The sequence below is a fragment of the Cynocephalus volans genome, chromosome 4 (genome assembly GCF_027409185.1).
Source record: "Cynocephalus volans isolate mCynVol1 chromosome 4, mCynVol1.pri, whole genome shotgun sequence".
Lineage (NCBI taxonomy): Eukaryota > Metazoa > Chordata > Mammalia > Dermoptera > Cynocephalidae > Cynocephalus > Cynocephalus volans.
In genome coordinates, this window is record NC_084463.1 from 158976277 (window position 1) to 158999072 (window position 22796).

Here is a 22796-nt window from a genome sequence, read left to right on the forward strand (position 1 = left end):
AGCTGTTGCCCAGGGTTCTTGTTGGAAGAGACCTTGGCTTTTTCAGCCAGCGACAGAAACGTGGGGCTTCCCTACTCTGGATGTTTCTGAGGTGGCTTTCACACACCAGTGATCCGATGTTTTGAGGTAGGTACTCATTATCCCGTTCTTTTAGAGCTAATCACTATCCTTCCATACACACTGTACACACATCCAAATAAAACTCCGCAATCTCACAAGGTCAGTTTTCCCAGGCTTGGCCCTCCATGTAGAAAAACCCTTAAAGGGATTGTCTACATTCACTGTCTCTAATCCTCTTCTCTCCTGGTCTCTCTGGAACCTGCTCTCATGACACTCAGAGCCTCGCTCTCCAGGGACCTGCTGTGCTGCACGTCCCCGTCATTCCTCCTGCCTGAAGCTCTTCCCTCGGCTCCCAGCCTCCACCCTTGCTGGCTGCTCCCCTCTGTCTCCTTTGCTGCTGCTTCTCTTTCCCGAGTCTCAGGCCCCATCCTTGGTCCTCTTCTGTGTCCTCTCTGACATCACCGCCTCATGAGTCTCACCCAGGCTGTGACATGAAACACCTTCTCTGTGACGATGACTCTCGAATGAGTAGCTCCTAATTCTCATGCCCACATGCAATCTCCAGGTTTCTCTTCCCGAACCTTCTCCACTCAGTTTTCCTCATTCCAGTCGGTGCAACCCCATCCTTCCAGTCGCTCAGGACAAACGCTTGGAGTGGTCACTGAGCCCTGCCTTTCACTCACACCGCACAGCCAGTTCCTAGGGGAGTCCTGTGGCTTCTACCTTCCACGTGCTTCCAGCATCCACACGTCTGCCCCGGGTCCTGCATCTCCACACTGACCCGAGCCACCGTGTCTCTCGTCTCAGCCACGGGAACAGCCTCCCACGGCTCCCCCTGCTCCCACGCTTGCCTCCGCAGAGCTGTCCCGGCACAGTAGCGGAGCGACCCTTGTGAAATTGCAGATACTGTCACTTCTCTCCTCAAAACCTTCCACTGCTGCACATTTTACCAAGAAAAAAAGCCACATTCTTCCAGTGGCCTAGACACATCTGCCCTCCGGTGCCCTCAACCCTGCGGCCTCACCAATGTCTTTGATGTTCTGTCAGACACGCCAGGCCTGGAAGGTTCCCTCTGTGCAGAAGTTCTCCCGTCAGATACCCTGAGAGCTCCCTCTTTCCCTTCCTCACCTGAATCGCCCGACACCCTACCTCGAGCTGCACCCCACGCTGTCCCAGCATCGCTCCCTTTCCTCTGATCTACATTTGCCAACCTGAGCACCTTCTATGGCCCTGCGCAGGTGACTTGTGTGTTACGTTTTGTGTTTAGTGCCCGCCTCTTCCCACCACAGTATGAGCCTCATAAGGGCAGAGAGGTTTTCCTGCTTCATTCACTGCTGGACCTCAAGTACCACCACTGTGCCTGGCACACATTTGACACGTCAGGAACCCTCGCTCTCAAAAATGCTCCAGCTGTGGTGTGCACTCAGTACACAGTAGCCACGAAGTGTTGTTGTGTCCTTTTCTCTCCAAGAGACCTGAAGACGTCTCTCTCCAAGATTTCTGAGAAAAGCCTCTCCCCAGAGAACTTAGTGACCATGTCATTTATCAAAATCACCTTGACTCCCTCCCCTCCCAGAAGCATTTTATGGTTCCCAGTTGCTTCGGGATTAAAGTCCAGGTTCCTCAGCCAGGTGTGTCCTTCCAGGCATCTGGCTCCATCCTCCGCGCCCACAGCTCACCTCCCTTCCAGCCTCTCCCTCACCCTGACCTCCAGCTCCCCCCATCCACTGGGACAGGCGGGCAGGAAGAGCACGTGGGGCTTTTCCTGCTGGGATAGAACCACCCGAGGAGGCATGGAGGGCCCAGCGTGAGAAATTAGGGAGCAGAGAAAAGCTGGTTGAGGAGCCAAGGAGCGGGAGACTGGGGAGGGTAGGAGAGGCTAAGCCCCAGCGGCACAGCCAGTGCCCTGCAGAGGAGACAGCAGTCATTTTTGAGTCAGAAAAAGCGGCTTCTCATCTCAGTTCTGCAAATGTGTGATCTCGGAGAGAGAACCCGCCCCGTGCCCAGCGCCCACCTTGCCTTCAGACCCCCGTCCTCCCACTGAGCATGGGGGTCGAGACTGCGCCATAGCTCTGCAAAGAATGAGTCAAGCAATGGAGGCCTCCAGGGCTCCAACAGCACCAATTATTTCCCTTCAAATAACACGTGTCTCACTGCTTGAGGGACCCCTTTTCCATGGAAGGTTCTATGTATAAAAAGATTTTTGTTCAAAAAAAAATTGGCAAGGACCAGCGTCATTTGGAGGGTTCTTCTCCTGTAAGCGGCTGTGCCTTGTTGACGGGGACATCCTCACCCTTCCTTTCCCTCTGCGGGGACACCACTCCCACCCCACCCTCTCTAAGTCCCCTCCTAAGAATCAATCTCCTTCTGCCCAGTATCCTGACCTCTCTTTTGCTCCGGCATAGCTGGGACCCCTTCCGTGGGAACTCGAATTGTGCACGTCTGTGTCTGTCTCTCACTGGATTGTGCCTCTCGGGAGGCTTTTCTTAGCCACTTGTTAACTAGACAGCGAGGAGGAGGACAGGAGCTAAGGAGCGGCCGCTCCACACGGGACGGTTCCCCGAGCAGCTGGGACAGCCCCAATTCCTTCCCTCACGAAATGCCAGTGTCACAAGCCCAGAAGCTTGTCTCAGTAGCTGAAGGGACCGTGGAGGTTTACACCGAGCCCAGCAGACTACTGGTTCCTGAAGGCAGTTGTGAGGCCTCGTCTGTCACGGGAGCTTCTGCTGCAGGCTGCACCTTCCTCGCCGCTCAGCTCCGTCTTCCTCCCCCAGTCCCCTCGCTTTTCCCTCCGGGGCTTGTGCATCCCTCAGGTCCCGTTCCCTCCCGCACAGAGCAGGTTCGCTGTTTCACCTTCTGACTGCAGAGCGCAGCCTCCGCTCTCCTCCAGACCTGAGGCACCCATCGAGGGGATCCCCAACAATGACCACCTTTCCCTCAGGGGAGCACTGGCAGCAAATAAGATGAACATTCTTCTACACCCACACTTCATCCTCACAAAAACCTGGTGCACAATTGTCCCCATGTGACTGAGAGAGGGTTAGGGACTTCCCCGAAGCCACACACATGGCCCAGCAGAGCCACTGTTGGAGCTCAGACGGCCGGACCCCCAGCCCAGGCTCACGTCCTCTGCTCTCTTCTGCTGCAGATCCCGCAGGTTGTTATTGTCACTGTGTTGGTGGTAGCTGCTGTCTGTATCCTGAGGAGGTGCGGTAAACGCTCACGTTCCCACTCTGGAGACCATGAACAAAACAGGTGAGTCTGGAGCTCCTAAGAGGGTGGAAAGATGCCCTCAAGAAAGTGGAGACCACAGGGGCCTTCACGTTCCTGGCTGCCTGCCCAGGAGCAGGAGGAGCCCTGTGGTGTGAAGGCCTCGGTGCACGTCTGTCCTTCGTCGCTCTCACACCCGTGCCTCCTGTCTCTTCCAGGTGGTCGTCGTCTACCCGAGTGGTCATACAAACAAGCCAGTCGCCACCTGAAAATGCAGGAACTCACCACCGCCACAGCTGCCGCCGTAGTATTCAAAGCGTAAATTCTGACATTTCAGATACACAAAGCTAAAAATTCTAGAAGTCCCTTTCACCAGTAACAGAAGAAGTCCTCCCTTTCTGAGCTTCCATAACCCAGGTTCTTCCTTCCCTGGCAAACTGAGGGAAATGTCTCTCCAACTGCTTCCATCCTGGCCTTATTTCTTTAATTCTGCCTGGGAAACTGTGCTGTTCCTCTATATAAAGCAGATAAGAACTTAAAATTGGATTTGAACACAGAGGCCCTCCCGAGGGCATGTGCACCTGTGTGCGTGTGGTCATCCACGCATGGGGCCTTCATGCACACACATCCGTGTGCTTCGCTGTGTGTGAGCTTGTGGATTGGAGGAACTGAAATACAGCTCCCTACACCCTCATAACGTGTGCTGTCTGCTTCTGTATTGCTTGCTTAACCTAAGTAACTCCATTTTACCCCCATGTGGCCTGCAGACTAACACCCTTCTGCATGAGAAACGGTTGACCTTATCATAGAAACAAAAACCGTTGCATAGAAACAGGAGCCACACACAGTGAACTATTACACGGGAACAGGAACCACATACAACCACAACCTGTGTGCTTGATTGCTCGAACGGCTCATTCTTGGCTTCTGTAACCGAGCTCCCCAGGTTGCTTTGAGCACCTGGACAAACCCGTGTGCCAACGGGATGTGGTTTTTGCCTTTAAAAACCCCCCCAAGACCAAGACCCAGGGCCGTTCTCCCTTGGTTGCTCCTTGAGAGACGGTCGCTGGCCAGCTGGAGTGAATAAACTCGCTTCTGTGCACGAGCGGCGTGTGAGCGCATTCTTGTGGGAGGACGCCTCAGAGCAGAACAAGTATCTCCACCCACCCATCATCACTCTTTCATGACTCATTCACTTCATAAATATGTCTTGATCATTTGATGTGCTCAAGGCTCTTTTTGTGACAGGGAGAGGGTGAACATTGGTGAATGTGACAGAGTTCTTGACCTCAAGGAGCTTTTGGGCTCATGAGAGGACACCATGTGAGCATAGCCACCTCTACACACACACTCACCGATGTCACCTGCTCCTGGGCTTATGGAGCCCTGATGTTCATGGGCAGCAGGAGCCCCTCCCTCAGGTCCAGGTGATGCACTGCGGTGTCTGAGCCTGCCAGGGTGGCCCCTGCCCCTTTGCTCATGATTGGTTTGGGCGTGGAAATGTGACCCAGTTTGGTCATTGAACAGTGGGATACAGTCACCCAGGGGCTCCTGGGAAAGATTCACTCCCAGACAAAGAGACAGATGGTGAGACACGTCTTCCTCTCCTTGTTTTGGACGGTGCCATGTGAAAATGAACCATTTGGGGTTTTAGTGCCATAGAGTGCCATGCAGGGCAGCACTATAGGCACAGGATCAGTGTGGTGGATACAGCCCAGGTCCTTAGAGGCCTTGCTCAGCCCCTGAACCAAACCTGAGTCCCTGCTCCATCTACTTGTTATGGAGACAATGAATGTCCAGGCTGCTGAAGCCTCTTTTAGTTTCGCTCTGCTTCTTGCAGCCAAGTGCATCCTGATGGGGCAAGGAGATCCTGCCCCACATGGCCTCAGGTGCCCACCACTTCCAGGGCATCCTGTGGAATGAAGCAGCCCCGCTGGCCTGCTCCCATGGCCTCTGCCCAATATTTCCTGAGGATGTTGGGAGACGAGGACCTATGTGGTGCATTGGGAGTTGATACCTCCCTGCCTCTAAATGCTTCCATTTCCTGTGGAAGGAACAGCTGCACAGCGTCCTTGTCAGAGTGACCACTGATTTCTCCAGCAGGGCCAGGGATGCAGGGCTGCCCTCCGACTCCGGCTGCTCCTCACATGGCTCTGAAGCACCACCGAGTCCGTGTTTTCATGTCGGTCACCATGACCCTTTCCACTCAGAGAACACATCTAGTCTTTAAAGAGTTGATTCTCTTAAAAATGTTTAGTCTAAATCCTTTTTGAATGGGGTCCAAAGCAAAATGAAATTGAAATTCTCAAGCTCGGTCCACAAGCTGGTCCACAAGCCACAGAGCACCAGGCGCTGCCCTGCTTTCCAGGTGGCTCCAGTAAGTCCCCTGGAAGTTTCCATAACTCAGTCTCCAGTGGGCGGGAAACTCCCCTCCGTCAACGACCTCATTCTGGGCTCCTGACCTTGGGAGCACTTGACTCCAGAGCTTGTCTTCAGAAGGCTTTCTCTACCTGTATCTGTCATTCATAGGCCAACTGTATTTGTCGTTTAAAAGTTCATTTTTCCTCCTGGACTGTGAGGTCTCTGGACAGAGTCGGCCTCTACTCTACATCTGGCATAATGGGGAAGCCTGGGACCCCATTGTGGGAGGCACCTATGGGGTTCCAGAAACTGCACCTGCCTGAGCCTGGGGCCTACTCACCAGACACAGCTGGGGCAGAAGCCAGGGGTGGGCCTGTGAGGGGACCCTGGGTCTTGGTATTGAGCGATTCCCCACATTTACTGTTTCTGCTGCTGAGTGAGGTTTGGTCCCTTCTCAGCCGCAGTCCTTTCTCTTTCCTCTTTTGTCCATGGCATTTGTCCTGCCTTGCAAAGTGCATTCTAATTCCAGCATTCTGAACTCTGAACTCTCCCCTCCCATCAGCCCAGATTATCATTATATTTCAGAAGCTCCAGGGAGGGGACAGGCTGGGCCAACAGGTGTGTAGCTGAAAAGCAACAGTTGGACTCAGGCTATTACTGGAAATGAAACAATTCTGGGAAATGTCCTGCAAGTTCTGGAGGACATTCCACTGTGTGTGCATCGTGTGATTCTGGGGAAAAGCTTTATTGCTAATGATGTAAAACAGGGCTCTGTTGAATACAAAGCCATTTTTTTATCCAGGTAGAGCCCAAGATCACATTTCTTCAACCACCAGCTACTGTTGACAGTGCCCTGACTGTAGTTTAAGACATTTAGCATTAGAGCTAAAAGTTCCCTTCTTATCCTCACATGGAGACCGTCTCTGGCCCTGGATGCACTGGCTGACATGGCCGCCTCGGGCTGAGACGAGGAGAAGCTGGGCAGGAGTCCTGGCACCACTGATCCTCTGTCTCTTTTCCTTGTCTAATTCCCCTGCCCCATCCATGCCAGGCCCTTTGCTGGATCCCAGAGGAGCAGGGAGGAGGGTCGAGCACGTAGGATGCTCCTGCACGGACCTCACAGCCCAGGGGGCACAGACAGGCCCAGGGAACACAGCACAGCATGATCCCTGCAGGGGAGGTGGGGTCTCAGGCCCGGGGCCCAGAGTGGGGCAGCTGAGCCAGGCTGCAGCAGTGAGGGCGGCCTCTAGCTGGGGGGAGACTGATAGGTAAGGGGGACAATAAAGAGTGGGTGTGGGGAGGCAGCTGGGCAGAGAGACCCTGACGTGCCGAGGAGCAGAGACGTGGGGAGGGGTGGACAGGTCACTGGGTCAGCCTCAGGAGCAGAGCCCAGGGATGGTGAGGAGAGTGAGGGTCAGGAAGGGCCTGAGAGCTGCCCAAGTGTGTGTCCTGCTCCTGAGGCCAGAGGAAGGTCATGGCCAAAGTGCCCTTGAAAGACCGCTGTGGGTCAGAGGACTGGATGTGGAGGGCAGAGACAGGAGGTGGAGGTCGGTCAGGAGGCCATGGTGTCCAAGAGGCAGGGACAGGCTGCTCGGAACCATGTCAGGGAACGGGAGATGGACGCAGAAGTGAATCAGGAGAAACTTCTGGAATCTGTGTGGTCTGCTTTTCGTGGGTGGAGATTGGCATGAGGAGGGGGCAAAGGTGAGTTGCCTCTGGGCTCTGTCTGAACAGCCTGGGATGGGACTAGGAGGATTGTCTGTCACCCACTGAGGAAAGGCACAGGAGGGATAGAAACCGAGAAATTTTCCAGTCAAGAAGCTGCGCTGTCCTGGGTTGGGACCTGGAGTGGAGGGAAGGAGGGAGGCAGGGGAGGGAGGCAGGGGCGAGGCAGGGAGCAGGGTCAGGGGTGACAATGCCTTCCCCTGCGTGTTAGAGGTTGCAGTTATCATGGGACAAGTGCCCGGCAGAGGCCTGCTCCATGAGTGGGGCAGTCCCCTCAGTGCTGGGAGCCAATGGCCCCCAAGACGCCACTGTAGGCTCAGGTCCCATCAGGACACTGTCAGTCCCTGTGTCACAGGCTGTCACCTCCAAGGATGGGTGTCCCAAGGATGGAAGGGGGCTGTTGTGAGGAGGAGGTGGCTCTGAGGGCCATGGCCGAGGTTGAACAGGAGGTGTGAGGAGGACGTGAGGGTGGGTCTGCAGAGGACAGACAGCTCCAGACTCCCCTTCCCCAAGTTGCTCCAACCTCAGCAAAGGGCTGAGCACGCAGGATGTGCTGTCAACAGGCTCACGAGCGCGTGCACCACGCACCTGTACACGTGCATGTGCATCCTCAGCGTGCACGTGTGTGCACACACACACCATACACACATCCAAGTAGAATTCTCCCATCGCACAAGGTCATTTTTTCCAGGCTAGGTCACCTATGTAGAAAAATCCTTTAAAGGATTGTCTACACTTCCTGTGTCCAATCCTGTCACTCATGCTTTCTCTGGAACCCACTCTCATCACACTTGGAGCCTCGCTCTCCAGGGACCTGCTGTGCTGCACGTCCCCGTCATTCCTCCTGTCTGAAGCTCTTCCCTCAGCTCCCAGCCTCCACCCTTGCTGGCTGCTCCCCTCTCTCCTGTGCTGCTGCTTCTCTTTCCCGAGTCTCAGGCCCCATCCTTGGTCCTCTTCTGTGTCCTCCCTCTCCTCACCGCCTCATGAGTCTCACCCAGGCTGTGACATGAAACACCTTCTCTGTGACGATGACTCTCGAATGAGTAGCTCCTAATTCTCATGGCCACATCTGATCTCCAGGTTTCTCTTCCCAAACTTTCTCCACTCAGTTTTCCTCATTCCAGTCGGTGCAACCCCATCCTTCCAGTCACTCAGGACAAACGCTTGGAGTGGTCACTGAGCCCTGCCTTTCACTCACACCGCACAGCCAGTTCCTAGGGGAGTCCTGTGGCTTCTACTTTCCATGTGCTTCCAGCATCCACACGTCTGCCCCGGGTCCTGCATCTCCACGCTGACCCGAGCCACCGTGTCTCTCGTCTCAGCCACGGGAACAGCCTCCCGCGGCTCCCCCTGCTCCCACGCTTGCCTCCGCAGAGCTGTCCCGACACAGTAGCGGAGCGACCCTTGTGAAGTTGCAGATACTGTCACTTCTCTCCTCAAAACCTTCCACTGCTGCACATTTTACCAAGAAAAAAAGCCACATCCTTCCAGTGGCCTAGATACATCTGCCCTCCGGTGCCCTCAACCCTGCGGCCTCACCAACGTCCTTGATGTTCTGTCAGACACGCCAGGCCTGGAAGGTTCCCTCTGTGCAGAAGTTCTCCCGTCAGATACCCTGAGAGCTCCCTCTTTCCCTTCCTCACCTGAATCGCCCGACACCCTACCTCGAGCTGCACCCCACGCTGTCCCAGCATCGCTCCCTTTCCTCTGATCTACATTTGCCAACCTGAGCACCTTCTATGGCCCTGTGCAGGTGACTTGTGTGTTACGTTTTGTGTTTAGTGCCCGCCTCTTCCCACCACAGTATGAGCCTCATAAGGGCAGAGAGGTTTTCCTGCTTCATTCACTGCTGGACCTCAAGTACCACCACTGTGCCTGACACACATTTGACATGTCAGGAACCCTCGCTCTCAAAAATGCTCCAGCTGTGGTGTGCACTCAGTACACAGTAGCCGCGAATTGTTGTTGTGTCCTTTTCTCTCCAAGAGACCTGAAGACGCCTCTCTCCAAGATTTCTGAGAAAAGCCTCTCCCCAGAGAACTTAGTGACCATGTCATTTATCACAATCACCTTGACTCCCTCCCCTCCCAGAAATATTTTATGGTTCCCAGTTGCTTCAGGATTAAAGTTCACATTCCTCAGCCAGGTGTGAGTCAGAAAACGCGGCTTCTCATCTCAGTTCTGCAGACCCCTGTCCTGCCACTGAGCATGGGGGGCGAGACTGCGCCAGAGCTCTGCAAAGAATGACTCAAGCAATGGAAGCCTCCAGGGCTCCAACAGCACCAATTATTTCCCTTCAAAGAACACGTGTCTCACTGCTTGAGGGACCCCTTTTCCATGGAAGATTCTATGTTCAAAAAAAAAACTGGCAAGGACCAGCGTCATTTGGAGGGTCCTTCTCCTGTAAGCGGCTGTGACTTGTTGACGGGGACATCCTCACCCTTCCTTTCCCTCTGCGGGGACACCGCTCCCACCCCATCCTCTCTAAGTCCCCTCCTAAGAATCAATCTCCTTCTGCCCAGTGTCCTGACCTCTCTTTTGCTGCGGCATAGCTGGGCCCCCTTCCGTGGGAACTCGAATTGTGCACGTCTGTGTCTGTCTCTCACTGGATTGTGACTCTCGGGAGGCTTTTCTTAGCCACTTGCTAACTAGACAGCGAGGAGGAGGACAGGAGCTAAGGAGCGGCCTCTCCACACGGGACGGTTCCCCGAGCAGCTGGGACAGCCCCAATTCCTTCCCTCACGAAATGCCAGTGTCACAAGCCCAGAAGCTTGTCTCAGTAGCTGAAGGGACCATGGAGGTTTACACCGAGCCCAGCAGACTACTGGTTCCTGAGGGCAGTTGTGAGGCCTCGTCTGTCACGGGAGCTTCTGCTGCAGGCTGCACCTTCCTCGCCGCTCAGCTCCGTCTTCCTCCCCCAGTCCCCTCGCTTTTCCCTCCGGGGCTTGTGCATCCCTCAGGTCCTGTTCCCTCCCGCACAGAGCAGGTTCACTGTTTCACCTTCTGACTGCAGAGCGCAGCCTCCGCTCTCCTCCAGACCTGAGGCACCCATCGAGGGCATCCCCAACAATGACCACCTTTCCCTCAGGGGAGCACTGGCAGCAAATAAGATGAATGTTTTTCTACACCCACACTTCATCCTCACAAAAACCTGGTGCACGATTGTCCCCATGTGACTGAGAGAGGGTTGGGGACTTCCCCGAAGCCACACACATGGCCCAGCAGAGCCACTGTTGGAGCTCAGACGGCCGGACCCCCAGCCCAGGCTCACGTCCTCTGCTCTCTTCTGCTGCAGATCCCGCAGGTTGTTATTGTCACTGTGTTGGTGGTAGCTGCTGTGTGTATCCTGAGGAGGTGCGGTAAACGCTCACGTTCCCACTCTGGAGACCATGAACAAAACAGGTGAGTCTGGAGCTCCTAAGAGGGTGGAAAGATGCCCTCAAGAAAGTGGAGACCACAGGGGCCTTCACGTTCCTGGCTGCCTGCCCAGGAGCACGAGGAGCCCTGTGGTGTGAAGGCCTCGGTGCATGTCCGTCCTTCGTCGCTCTCACACCCGTGCCTCCTGTCTCTTCCAGGTGGTCGTCGTCTACCCGAGTGGTCATACAAACAAGCCAGTCGCCACCTGAAAATGCAGGAACTCACCACCGCCGCAGCTGCCGCTGTACTATTCAAAGCGTAAATTCTGACATTTCAGATACACAAAGCTAAAAATTCTCGAAGTCTCTTTCGCCAGTAACAGAAGAAGTCCTCCCTTTCTGAGCTTCCATAACCCAGGTTCTTCCTTCCCTGGCAAACTGAGGGAAATGTCTCTCCAACTGCTTCCATCCTGGCCTTATTTCTTTAATTCTGCCTGGGAAACTGTGCTGTTCCTCTATATAAAGCAGATAAGAACTTAAAATTGGATTTGAACACAGAGGCCCTCCCGAGGGCATGTGCACCTGTGTGCATGTGGTCATCCACACATGGGGCCTTCGTGCACACACATCCGTGTGCTTCGCTGTGTGTGAGCTTGTGGATTGGAGGAACTGAAATACAGCTCCCTACACCCTCATAACGTGTGCTGTCTGCTTCTGTAGAATTGCTTGCTTAACCTAAGTAACTCCATTTTACCCCCATGTGGCCTGCAGACTAACACCCTTCTGCATGAGAAACGGTTGACCTTATCATAGAAACAAAAACCGTTGCATAGAAACAGGAGCCACACACAGTGAACTATTACACGGGAACAGGAACCACACACAACCACAACCTGTGTGCTTGATTGCTCGAACGGCTCATTCTTGGCTTCTGTAACCGAGCTCCCCAGGTTGCTTTGAGCACCTGGACAAACCCGTGTGCCAACGGGATGTGGTTTTTGCCTTTAAAAACCCCCCCAAGACCAAGACCCAGGGCCGTTCTACCTTGGTTGCTCCTTGAGAGACGGTCGCTGGCCAGCTGGAGTGAATAAACTCGCTTGTGTGCACGAGCGGCGTGTGAGCGCATTCTTGCGGGAGGACGCCTCAGAGCAGAACAAATATCTCCACCCACCCATCGTCACTCTTTCATGACTCATTCACTTCATAAATATGTCTTGATCATTTGATGTGCTCAAGGCTCTTTTTGTGACAAGGGGAGGGTGAACACTGGTGAATGTGACAGAGTTGTTGACCTCAAGGAGCTTCTGGGCTCATGAGAGGACACCATGTGAGCATAGCCACCTCTACACACACACTCACCGATGTCACCTGCTCCTGGGCTTATGGAGCCCTGATGTTCATGGGCAGCAGGAGCCCCGCCTCAGGTCCAAGTGATGCACTGGGGGGGTCTGAGCCTGCCAGGGTGGCCCCTGCCCCTTTGCTCATGATTGGTTTGGGCGTGGAAATGTGACCCAGTTTGGTCATTGAACAGTGGGATACAGTCAGCCAGGGGCTCCTGGGAAAGATTCACTCCCAGACAAAGAGACAGATGGTGAGACACGTCTTCCTCTCCTTGTTTTGGATGTTGCCATGTGAAAATGAACCATTTGGGGTTTTAGTGCCATAGAGTGCCATGCAGGGCAGCACTATAGGCACAGGATCAGTGTGGTGGATACAGCCCAGGTCCTTAGAGGCCTTGCTCAGCCCCTGAACCAAACCTGAGTCCCTGCTCCATCTACTTGTTATGGAGACAATGAATGTCCAGGCTGCTGAAGCCTCTTTTAGTTTCGCTCTGCTTCTTGCAGCCAAGTGCATCCTGATGGGGCAAGGAGATCCTGCCCCACATGGCCTCAGGTGCCCACCACTTCCAGGGCATCCTGTGGAGTGAAGCAGCCCCGCTGGCCTGCTCCCATGGTCTCTGCCCAATATTTCCTGAGGATGTTGGGAGACGAGGACCTATGTGGTGCATTGGGAGTTGATACCTCCCTGCCTCTAAATGCTTCCATTTCCTGTGGAAGGAGCAGCTGCACAGCGTCCTTGTCAGAGTGACCACTGATTTCTCCAGCAGGGGCAGGGATGCAGGGCTGCCCTCCGACTCCGGCTGCTCCTCACATGGCTCTGAAGCACCACCGAGTCCGTGTTTTCATGTCGGTCACCATTACCCTTTCCACTCAGAGAACACATCTAGTCTTTAAAGAGTTGATTCTCTTAAAAATGTTTAGTCTTTAAATCCTTTTTGAATAGGGTCCAAAGGAAAATGAAATTGAAATTGTCAACCTCGGTCCACAAGCTGGTCCACAAGCCACAGAGCACCAGGCGCTGCCCTGCTTTCCAGGTGGCTCCAGTAAGTCCCCTGGAAGTTTCCATAACTCACTCTCCAGTGGGCGGGAGACTCTCCTCCGTCAACGACCTCATTCTGGGCTCCTGACCTTGGGAGCACTTGACTCCAGAGCTTGTCTTCAGAAGGCTTTCTCTACCTGTATCTGTCATTCATAGGCCAACTGTATTTGTCGTTTAAAAGTTCATTTTTCCTCCTGGACTGTGAGGTATCTGGACAGAGTTGGCCTCTACTCTACATCTGGCATAATGGGGAAGCCTGGGACCCCATTGTGGGAGGCACCTATGGGGTTCCAGAAACTGCACCTGCCTGAGCCTGGGGCCTACTCACCAGACACAGCTGGGGCAGAAGCCAGGGGTGGGCCTGTGAGGGGACCCTGGGTCTTGGTATTGAGCGATTCCCCACATTTACTGTTTCTGCTGCTGAGTGGGGTTTGGTCCCTTCTCAGCCGCAGTCCTTTCTCTTTCCTCTTTTGTCCATGGCATTTGTCCTGCCTTGCAAAGTGCATTCTAATTCCAGCATTCTGAACTCTGAACTCTCCCCTCCCATCAGCCCAGATTATCATTATATTTCAGAAGCTCCAGGGAGGGGACAGGCTGGGCCAACAGGTGTGTAGCTGAAAAGCAACAGTTGGACTCAGGCTATTACTGGAAATGAAACAATTCTGGGAAATGTCCTGCAAGTTCTGGAGGACATTCCACTGTGTGTGCATCGTGTGATTCTGGGGAAAAGCTTTATTGCTAATGATGTAAAACAGGGCTCTGTTGAATACAAAGCCATTTTTTTATCCAGGTAGAGCCCAAGATCACATTTCTTCAACCACCAGCTACTGTTGACAGTGCCCTGACTGTAGTTTAAGACATTTAGCATTAGAGCTAAAAGTTCCCTTCTTATCCTCACATGGAGACCGTCTCTGGCCCTGGATGCACTGGCTGACATGGCCGCCTCGGGCTGAGACGAGGAGAAGCTGGGCAGGAGTCCTGGCACCACTGATCCTCTGTCTCTTTTCCTTGTCTAATTCCCCTGCCCCATCCATGCCAGGCCCTTTGCTGGATCCCAGAGGAGCAGGGAGGAGGGTCGAGCACGTAGGATGCTCCTGCACAGACCTCACAGCCCAGGGGGCACAGACAGGCCCAGGGAACACAGCACAGCATGATCCCTGCAGGGGAGGTGGGGTCTCAGGCCCGGGACCCAGAGTGGGGCAGCTGAGCCAGGCTGCAGCAGTGAGGGCGGCCTCTAGCTGGGGGGAGACTGATAGGTAAGGGGGACAATAAAGAGTGGGTGTGGGGAGGCAGCTGGGCAGAGAGACCCTGACGTGCCGAGGAGCAGAGACGTGGGGAGGGGTGGACAGGTCACTGGGTCAGCCTCAGGAGCAGAGCCCAGGGATGGTGAGGAGAGTGAGGGTCAGGAAGGGCCTGAGAGCTGCCCAAGTGTGTGTCCTGCTCCTGAGGCCAGAGGAAGGTCATGGCCAAAGTGCCCTTGAAAGACCACTGTGGGTCAGAGGACTGGATGTGGAGGGCAGAGACAGGAGGGGGAGGTCGGTCAGGAGGCCATGGTGTCCAAGAGGCAGGGACAGGCTGCTCGGAACCATGTCAGGGAACGGGAGATGGACGCAGAAGTGAATCAGGAGAAACTTCTGGAATCTGTGTGGTCTGCTTTTCGTGGGTGGGGATTGGCATGAGGAGGGGGCAAAGGTGAGTTGCCTCTGGGCTCTGTCTGGACAGCCTGGGATGGGACTAGGAGGATTGTCTGTCACCCACTGAGGAAAGGCACAGGAGGGATAGAAACCGAGAAATTTTCCAGTCAAGAAGCTGCGCTGTCCTGGGTTGGGACCTGGAGTGGAGGGAAGGAGGGAGGCAGGGGAGGGAGGCAGGGGCGAGGCAGGGAGCAGGGTCAGGGGTGACAATGCCTTCCCCTGCGTGTTAGAGGTTGCAGTTATCATGGGACAAGTGCCCGGCAGAGGCCTGCTCCATGAGTGGGGCAGTCCCCTCAGTGCTGGGAGCCAATGGCCCCCAAGACGCCACTGTAGGCTCAGGTCCCATCAGGACACTGTCAGTCCCTGTGTCACAGGCTGTCACCTCCAAGGATGGGTGTCCCAAGGATGGAAGGGGGCTGTTGTGAGGAGGAGGTGGCTCTGAGGGCCATGGCCGAGGTTGAACAGGAGGTGTGAGGAGGACGTGAGGGTGGGTCTGCAGAGGACAGACAGCTCCAGACTCCGCTTCCCCAAGTTGCTCCAACCTCAGCAAAGGGCTGAGCACGCAGGATGTGGTGTCAACAGGCTCACGAGCGCGTGCACCACGCACCTGTACACGTGCATGTGCATCCTCAGCGTGCACGTGTGTGCACACACACACCATACACACATCCAAGTAGAATTCTCCCATCGCACAAGGTCATTTTTTCCAGGCTAGGTCACCTATGTAGAAAAATCCTTTAAAGGATTGTCTACACTTCCTGTGTCCAATCCTGTCACTCATGCTTTCTCTGGAACCCACTCTCATCACACTTGGAGCCTCGCTCTCCAGGGACCTGCTGTGCTGCACGTCCCCGTCATTCCTCCTGTCTGAAGCTCTTCCCTCGGCTCCCAGCCTCCACCCTTGCTGGCTGCTCCCCTCTGTCTCCTGTGCTGCTGCTTCTCTTTCCCGAGTCTCAGGCCCCATCCTTGGTCCTCTTTTGTGTCCTCTCTCTCCTCACCGCCTCGTCAGTATCACCCAGACTGGTGACATGAAACACCTTCTCTGTGACGATGACTCCCGTATGTGCTGCTGCAGCCAAACCTCTCCCCACACACCAGTCTGGCATATCCAGTGGTGCACTCAGCAGCTCCAAATCCATATGCTCACATCTGACCTCCAGAATTAGGGTGAGATCCCACAAGTTAAGGGCTCAGTCTCACAACCTCCACCACCCCGCCCCCAGTTTGGATGCTAATTGCAAGTCCAAGTCCCTGGAACTTCTGACCAACTGGCCACAAATTAGAGGTTTCCAGTCATTAGCTGGAGCAGCTCACAAAAGCCAGGCAAGAGCTTTATTTACATTTACTTGTTTATTATAAAGGATGTTTCAGAGAACACACAAGAACAGCCAGATGGAAGAGATTCACAGAGCGAGGGATGTGGGAAGGAGTGTGGGGTTTACATGCCCTCTCTGGGCATGCCGTCATCCAAGTATTCAGCAACCCAGAAGCCCTCTGAACCCTGTAGTTCAGGGTTTTTCATGTAGGAATGATTGTTTATTAGCTCAGACTCCTGTCCCTTCCCCCTTCCCGGAGGAGGAATGGTGGGGCTGAAAGTTCCAAGCTTCCAACCGTAGTTTGGCCTATATGGCGTCCAGCCCCCATCCAGGAGCCCAGCAAGAGCCACCTCAGTAGGACAAAAGGTGCTCCTGTCACTGAGGAAATTCCAAGGGATCAGGAGCTCCATGTCAAAACTGGTGTCAAAGACCAAATATTAGAATAAAAGATTCTCCTAGCCTCCCTATCGCTCAGGAAATTGCAAGGGTTGTAAGAGCTCTGTGCCAGGAACTGGGGGCAGAGACGAAATACATATATTTTATTATGTTACATGTTCCTACAGCCACAGCCTCCAGGGAAAAGCAGCCTGTGGTGCAGGCCAGGGAGGAGGTGCACGTTGTGATCTCCCAGTGATGACATTGAGGCTAACTTGAGAATTTTTTTTATCATGACTGAAAAAATTCTGAGTTTTGTATGTCTGTGAAGCACCAACGATTCCATGTGTTGATGCAGGTAATCATTACCCTTTCCACTTAGAGAAAATATCTAGTTTCTAAGTAGGTGTTTCTCTTAAAATAAGTTTAGTCTGTAAGTCCTTTTTTAGTAGTGTCAGAAAGAAAGTGAAAGTGAAATTCTCAACCTTGGTACAAAAGCTGGTCCACAAGCCACGGAGCACCACATACTGCCCTGCCTTCCAGATGGCTCCGGTAAGTGCAACTTTGCATGACTCACTCTACAGCGGCTGGGAAACTCCCCTCCTCCAAAAGCCTCAGTCTGGGCTCCTGGCCTTGGGAACATTCAACTCCAGAGCTTGTCTTTCAAAGGCCTTCATGAAAAACTATTTGTCATTTAAAAGTCCATTTTTCCTGCTGTTCTGTGTGGTCCTCAGGCAGAATGGGTCTCCCCTCTGTATCTGGCACAGTGGGGAGGCCTGGGGACCCCCATGTGGGAGACAGCTGTGGGGATTCTGGAAGCTACACCTGCCTGAGCCTGGGGCCTACTCATCAAACACAGCTGGGGCAGAAACCAGGGGCTGGGCTTACTGGGGGACGCCAGCTCTTTTTTTCTTTAAAGATGACCAGTAAGGGGATATTAACCCTTGACTTGGTGTTGTCAGCACCACGCTCACCCAGTGAGATAACCGGCCATCCCTATACAGGGATCCGAACCCGTGGCCTTGGTGAGGGATGCCAGCTCTTGAGAAGTTAATGATTTCCCACATTGTTTCTGCTGCTGGGTGGGGTGTGGTCGCTTCTCAGCCACAGTCCTTTCTGTTTCCTCTTTCGTCCGTGGCGTTTGCCCTGCCTTGCAAAGTGCATTCTAATTCCAGCATTCTGAACTCTGAACTCTCCTCTCCCATCAGCCCAGATTGTCATTATCAGAAGCTCCAGGAAGGGGACAGGGTGGGCCAACAGGTGTGTAGCTAAAAAGCAACAGGTGGATTCAGGCTATTATTGGAAATGAAACACTTCTGGGAAATGTCCTGCAAGTTCCAGAGGATAGTTACCTGTGTGTACATCCTGTGATTCTGGGGAAGGGCTTTATTTTTACTGATGCAAATCAGGGCTCTGTTAACAACAAAGCCATTTTTTTGTCCAGGTAGGGCCCAAGATCACATATCTTCAGCCACTAGGCTCTGTTCACAGTGCCCTGACCGTAGTTGTAGACATTTAGCATTAGAGCTAAAAGTTCCCTTGTTATCTCCACATGGAGACCGTCTCTGGCCCTGGATGCCCTGGCTGACGTGGCCACCTCGGGCTGAGACAAGGAGGAGCTGGGCAGGAGTCCTGGCACCGCTGATCCTCTGTCCCTCTTCCTGCCTAATTCCCCTGCCCCATCCATGCCAGGCCCTTTGCTGGATCCCAGAGGAGCAGGAAGGAGGGTTGAGCTCGTAGGATGCTCCTGCACGGACCTCACAGCCCAGGGGGCACAGACAGGCCCAGGGAACACAGCACAGCATGATCCCTGCAGGGGAGGTGGGGTCTCAGGCCCGGGGCCCAGAGTGGGGCAGCTGAGCCAGGCTGGGGCAGTGAGGGCGGCTTCCAGCTGGGGGGAGACTGACAGGGAAGGGGGACAATGAAGCGTGGGTGTGGGGAGGGGGCTGGGCAGAGAGACCCTGATGTGCCGAGGAGCAGAGACGTGGGGAGGGGTGGACAGGTCACTGGGTCAGCCTCAGGGGCAGAGCCCAGGGATGGTGAGGAGAGTGAGGGTCAGGAAGGGCCTGAGAGCTGCCCAAGTGTGTGTCCTGCTCCTGAGGCCAGAGGAAGGTCATGGCCATAGTGCCCTTGAAAGACCACTGTGGGTCAGGGGACTGGATGTGGAGGACAGAGACAGGAGGGGGAGGTTGGTCAGGAGGCCACGGTGTCCCGGAGGCAGGGACAGGCTGCTCTGAACCACGTCAGGGGACGGGAGATAGACGCGGAAGTGAATCAGGAGTAACTTCTGGAGTCTGTGTGGCCTGGTTTTGGTGGGTGGAGATTGGCATCAGGTGAGGGCATGAGGTGAGCTGCCTCTGGGCTCCGACTAGACAGCCTGGGATGGGGGTAGGAGGAGCGTCTGTCACCCATTGAGGACAGGCACGAAGAGAGATAAAAACCAAGAAATTTTCCAGTCAAGAAGCTGCGCTGTCCTGGTTGGGACCTGGAGTGGAGGGAAGGAGGGAGGCAGGGGAGGGAGCAGGGGCGAGGCAGGGAGCAGGGGCAGGAGCGGGCAGAGAGGACCCAGCTTGGCCTCTTCCCAGCCGAGCGTTCTTGGGCAAGACCCTCGACCTCTCTGATCCTCAATGTCCCCCTCTGTGCCATGGGGTGACAATGCCTTCCCCTGGGTGTTAGAGGTTGCAGTTATCGTAGGACAAGTGCCCAGCAGATGCCTGCTCCATAACTGGGGCAATCCCCTCAGTCATGGGAGCTGATGGTCCCCAAGATGCCACTCTAGGTTCAGGTCCCATCAGGACACTGTCATTCCCTGTATCACAGGGTGTCACCTCCAAGGATGGAAGGGGGCTGTTGTGAGGAACAGGTGGCTTTCGGGACCATGGGAGGAGTTGTGAAGAGGACGTGAGGGTGAGTCTGCAGAGGACAGACAGCTCCAGACTCCCCTTCCCCAAGTTGCTCCAACCTCTGCAAAGGGCTGAGCATGCAGGCTGTGCTGTCAACAGGCTCACAAGCGTGTGCACCACGCACCTGTACACGTGCATGTGCATCCTCAGCGTGCGCACAGACACACTCCTGTAACACACTCACCCAGACAAGCCTCTTCTCCCTCATTCCACAAGGTCATTTTCCAGGCTTCCAAGGTTGGTGACCCCACTGAGGGGAGCCTCTAAATAGGAAAGCTGTGGATGCCAGGGGGACAGGAGCTCACCCTTACCCCGGTTACAACCAGGTGATGAACATCAGGAACGTGTCCCCAGGCCGAGCTGCTGCCCCCCTGCCCCCAAGCCAGGGTTTCTTCTGTGGCCTAAAATGCCCTCCCTACAATCTCTGCTTTTTCTGTTACAGTCACGCCAACAGCCCAAGCCTGGAGACCTGATTGAGATTTTTCACAATGGCTATGAGCACTGGGCCATCTATGTGGGAGATGGCTACGTGGTCCACCTGGCACCTCTAAGTAAGGACAGCTGAAAATGTAACTCTCGAAATACTTGTTAATATGACAAGAAAACCACTGAAAGACAGAGTTGAGCAAGGGAACCCCAAGTGGGCAGACGCATTCTCCATGAGAAGGCTTGACGAGATAGTGTGTCCACATGTGCCCTGCAGTGAGCACGGTGGGTTCCACAGGTCCCCACAGGACAGGGGACGTGGCCCTTGGCTCCATCAGTGTAGCTGGGCTGCTTCAGCCTCAGTTCACTCCAGCTCAAAGCCAGGTTACCCTGGTCCACAGATCTGGAATGACTTAAGCCAGCCAAGTTTCTGAAGGTCCGGAATCTAAGGCAGGTTTCTCATGAAGAAAAATGATTTTTCATCCTATGTCCTTTGTTTCTTATGATTTATATACTTAATACTCCTTAACAGAAGTAGTTTTTACTGGTTTACACATAAAGAAAAATTCTCATAGCCGTGTGTAGACAGCACATGTCAGTGATTTCTTTAACTCCTTAATAAGAGAAGCAGAAGATGTCAAAGCCAGTTGAAAGGAGAATGCAGGAGACAGACGTGCAGATGGTGAACGAAAGAACAGAAGCGAGGGCGGCAGGAGATGCAGAGCAGGCCCCGCAGCTTTCGGGGTCCTCTTCTCTCCCTACCTCACCCTCCCCTGCTGCTCCCAACGAGGTGTCTCTGGTTCCAGGTAAGTGCCCCAAGGCCGGCTCCACCAGCTTCTCCTCGATTCCAAGCGACAGAGCAGTGGTGAAACAGGAGCGCCTGGAGGACGTGGTGGGGGGCTGTCGCTACCGGGTCAACAACGACTTGGACCACAACTATAAGCCACTTCCTGTGAGCGAGATCATCAAATCTGCAAAGGAGAAGGTTGGTCAGGAGGTCGAGTACAGTTTTGTGACAAAGAACTGTGAGCACTTTGTCACCGATCTGAGATACGGCAAGGAACGCTGCAGGCAGGTAAGGCCTTCTCTGGGTGATCTGTGTCCCACCGGGAGGTCTGCTTGGGGCAGGGTTGACTGGGCTGTGCAGCCAAAGGAAAGATGTGAGAGATGCTAAAGCCATCTCTCAGGACCTGCTGACTGGGAGTCAGGAAGTCTGAGCTCCCCTCCCAGATCTGCGTCTAATGCACAGAGGATCTGTAGACAGGCCACGTCCCCCCTGGGCCTTGCTTTTCATGTGCAGAGGAGGACTTGGATGGAGGACTCCTGAGGGCCTGGCCAGCTCTAACGTGGGATCCTTGGCCTCTGAGACCAGCTCCTGAAACCGCGTAGGTCATCAGGAGGGTCTAGGCTGACCCAGGACCATGACAGGTCGGCTGAGCCCCCAAGAGCTCTCAAATAAGGGATGTTCAGGATCCATGGGCCTTCGTAAGAGCTCAGGAGCATTTTTATGTAAGATCCGGACACAGCTTCCACCGCTTGTCCCTTCTCAGTCTTCCAAGTTGGTTGCTCCAAAACACACAGCTAATAGGTGACAGAACCAAGATTCAATCCCCAGGTGTCCCTTTCTAGAGTCTCTGCTTGTTACCGCTACACCTCAGCACCTCCAGGGTCCTGGCCAAAGTGATTGGATAGATGGGGCTCTTGATGAAATGCGGATTATGGAGGGAGGAGCAGGTTTGGGGACGAAAGTCAAGAGTTGGCGTGGCAGTGTGATACCGGAAGTGACCCATTTGGCATCCAGCTAGAGATGTGGAGTAGAGTTGAGTTCAGGATTGAGATGGGGCTGGATATAGAAGCGTCGAGGCTGCACTTGTGAACAGCACGTAGTGAACCCGAAGTGCACTGCCCGGGGCCATGGTCTCCCTACGTCTCCCCTTGGCTTCTGCCACAGCCCTCCCTCTGCAGAGGTGGAGCTCAGGTAGAACCCAGACCGCATAACACTATCCAGCCTGGCCCCTGCAGCTCTGGCCCCACGAAACTGGGCACAAACCCTCTTCCAAGCCCACCCCCAAATCAGGAACAAATGTCCTCACCTGGGAAGTTCACTCAAAATTATTCCATCAGCCAATTCTCAGGACAAGCCCAACGAGCCCAACATCAGAAGTGCTCACGACCCAATAAATGGAGTCCCTGGGGACACAGCCAACATCCTCCTGAGACAGGACTCTGGTCCGGCCAGATGGGAAGGGAGAGAAGAGGAAAGGCAGAAGGCTAAGTGGAGCCCTTGGGCCCTTGAGTGGGAAAAAGAGCCTGCCTGGACTTGCTGTGAACTCAACCAGAGCCCCTTGCTTTGCAGGTGGAAAGGGTTGCAATTGGAGGACTTGCAACCACGGTATTCGGAATTCTGGGTGCCATTGGACTCGCTGCTGTTAGTAGGATACAGCAAAGCCAGTGACAGCCTGAAGCAGCCACAAAATCCTGTTTTAGTAGCAGCTGTGGACACCCCAGAGGGGACAGGCCTCCCCGGCTCCTTGTCTTCCTGACCCTCGCTCTCTGTCTCAGGCTGTCTCTAGTCCTTCCCTCTCTCCCCATCCCCGTCTCAATGGCTGAGGATGGTCTCATTGTAACAAGATCCAACAGTCAATAAATGTACCTACCTGTTCCTCCAGAAAGGACGTCCGCTATGTATTTGTAGACTTCTTAGCAAGCAAGAAAGAAAGTAACGTTGATTGAACACCTGCTGGGTAGTTCCAGCAATTTCTAGCTGTGTGGCCTTGGGGAAAGCGCATGACTCTCGGAGTCTCCGTTCCATCCTCTCTGAGACGGGGGAAATGATCCATGTCAGGGGATGAAGGGAGGATCACATGAGATGATGGACAGAAGGTGCCCAGCCCATGTCTGATATGCAGCAGACGCTCAGTGAATTGTCTACGTCAATCTACAAAGACCTAACATCGAAATAATGGTGCATCAATACTTTTATCTGTGCAT

At 54.3% G+C, this 22796-nt stretch overlaps 1 protein-coding gene across 1 annotated transcript; it reads left to right on the forward strand.

The window, feature by feature from the left end:
- Window positions 1–3302: 3302 nt before the first annotated feature.
- On the forward strand, window positions 3303–22401 carry LOC134376687 (phospholipase A and acyltransferase 4-like). Its single transcript, XM_063095163.1, has 7 exons — window positions 3303–3315; window positions 3489–3574; window positions 10652–10758; window positions 10932–11031; window positions 19822–19930; window positions 20612–20880; window positions 22162–22401. The coding sequence occupies exons 1-7, from the start codon at window positions 3303–3305 to the stop codon at window positions 22258–22260; spliced, it is 783 nt and encodes a 260-aa protein (XP_062951233.1). The 3' UTR covers window positions 22261–22401.
- The last annotated feature ends 395 nt before the right edge of the window (window positions 22402–22796 follow it).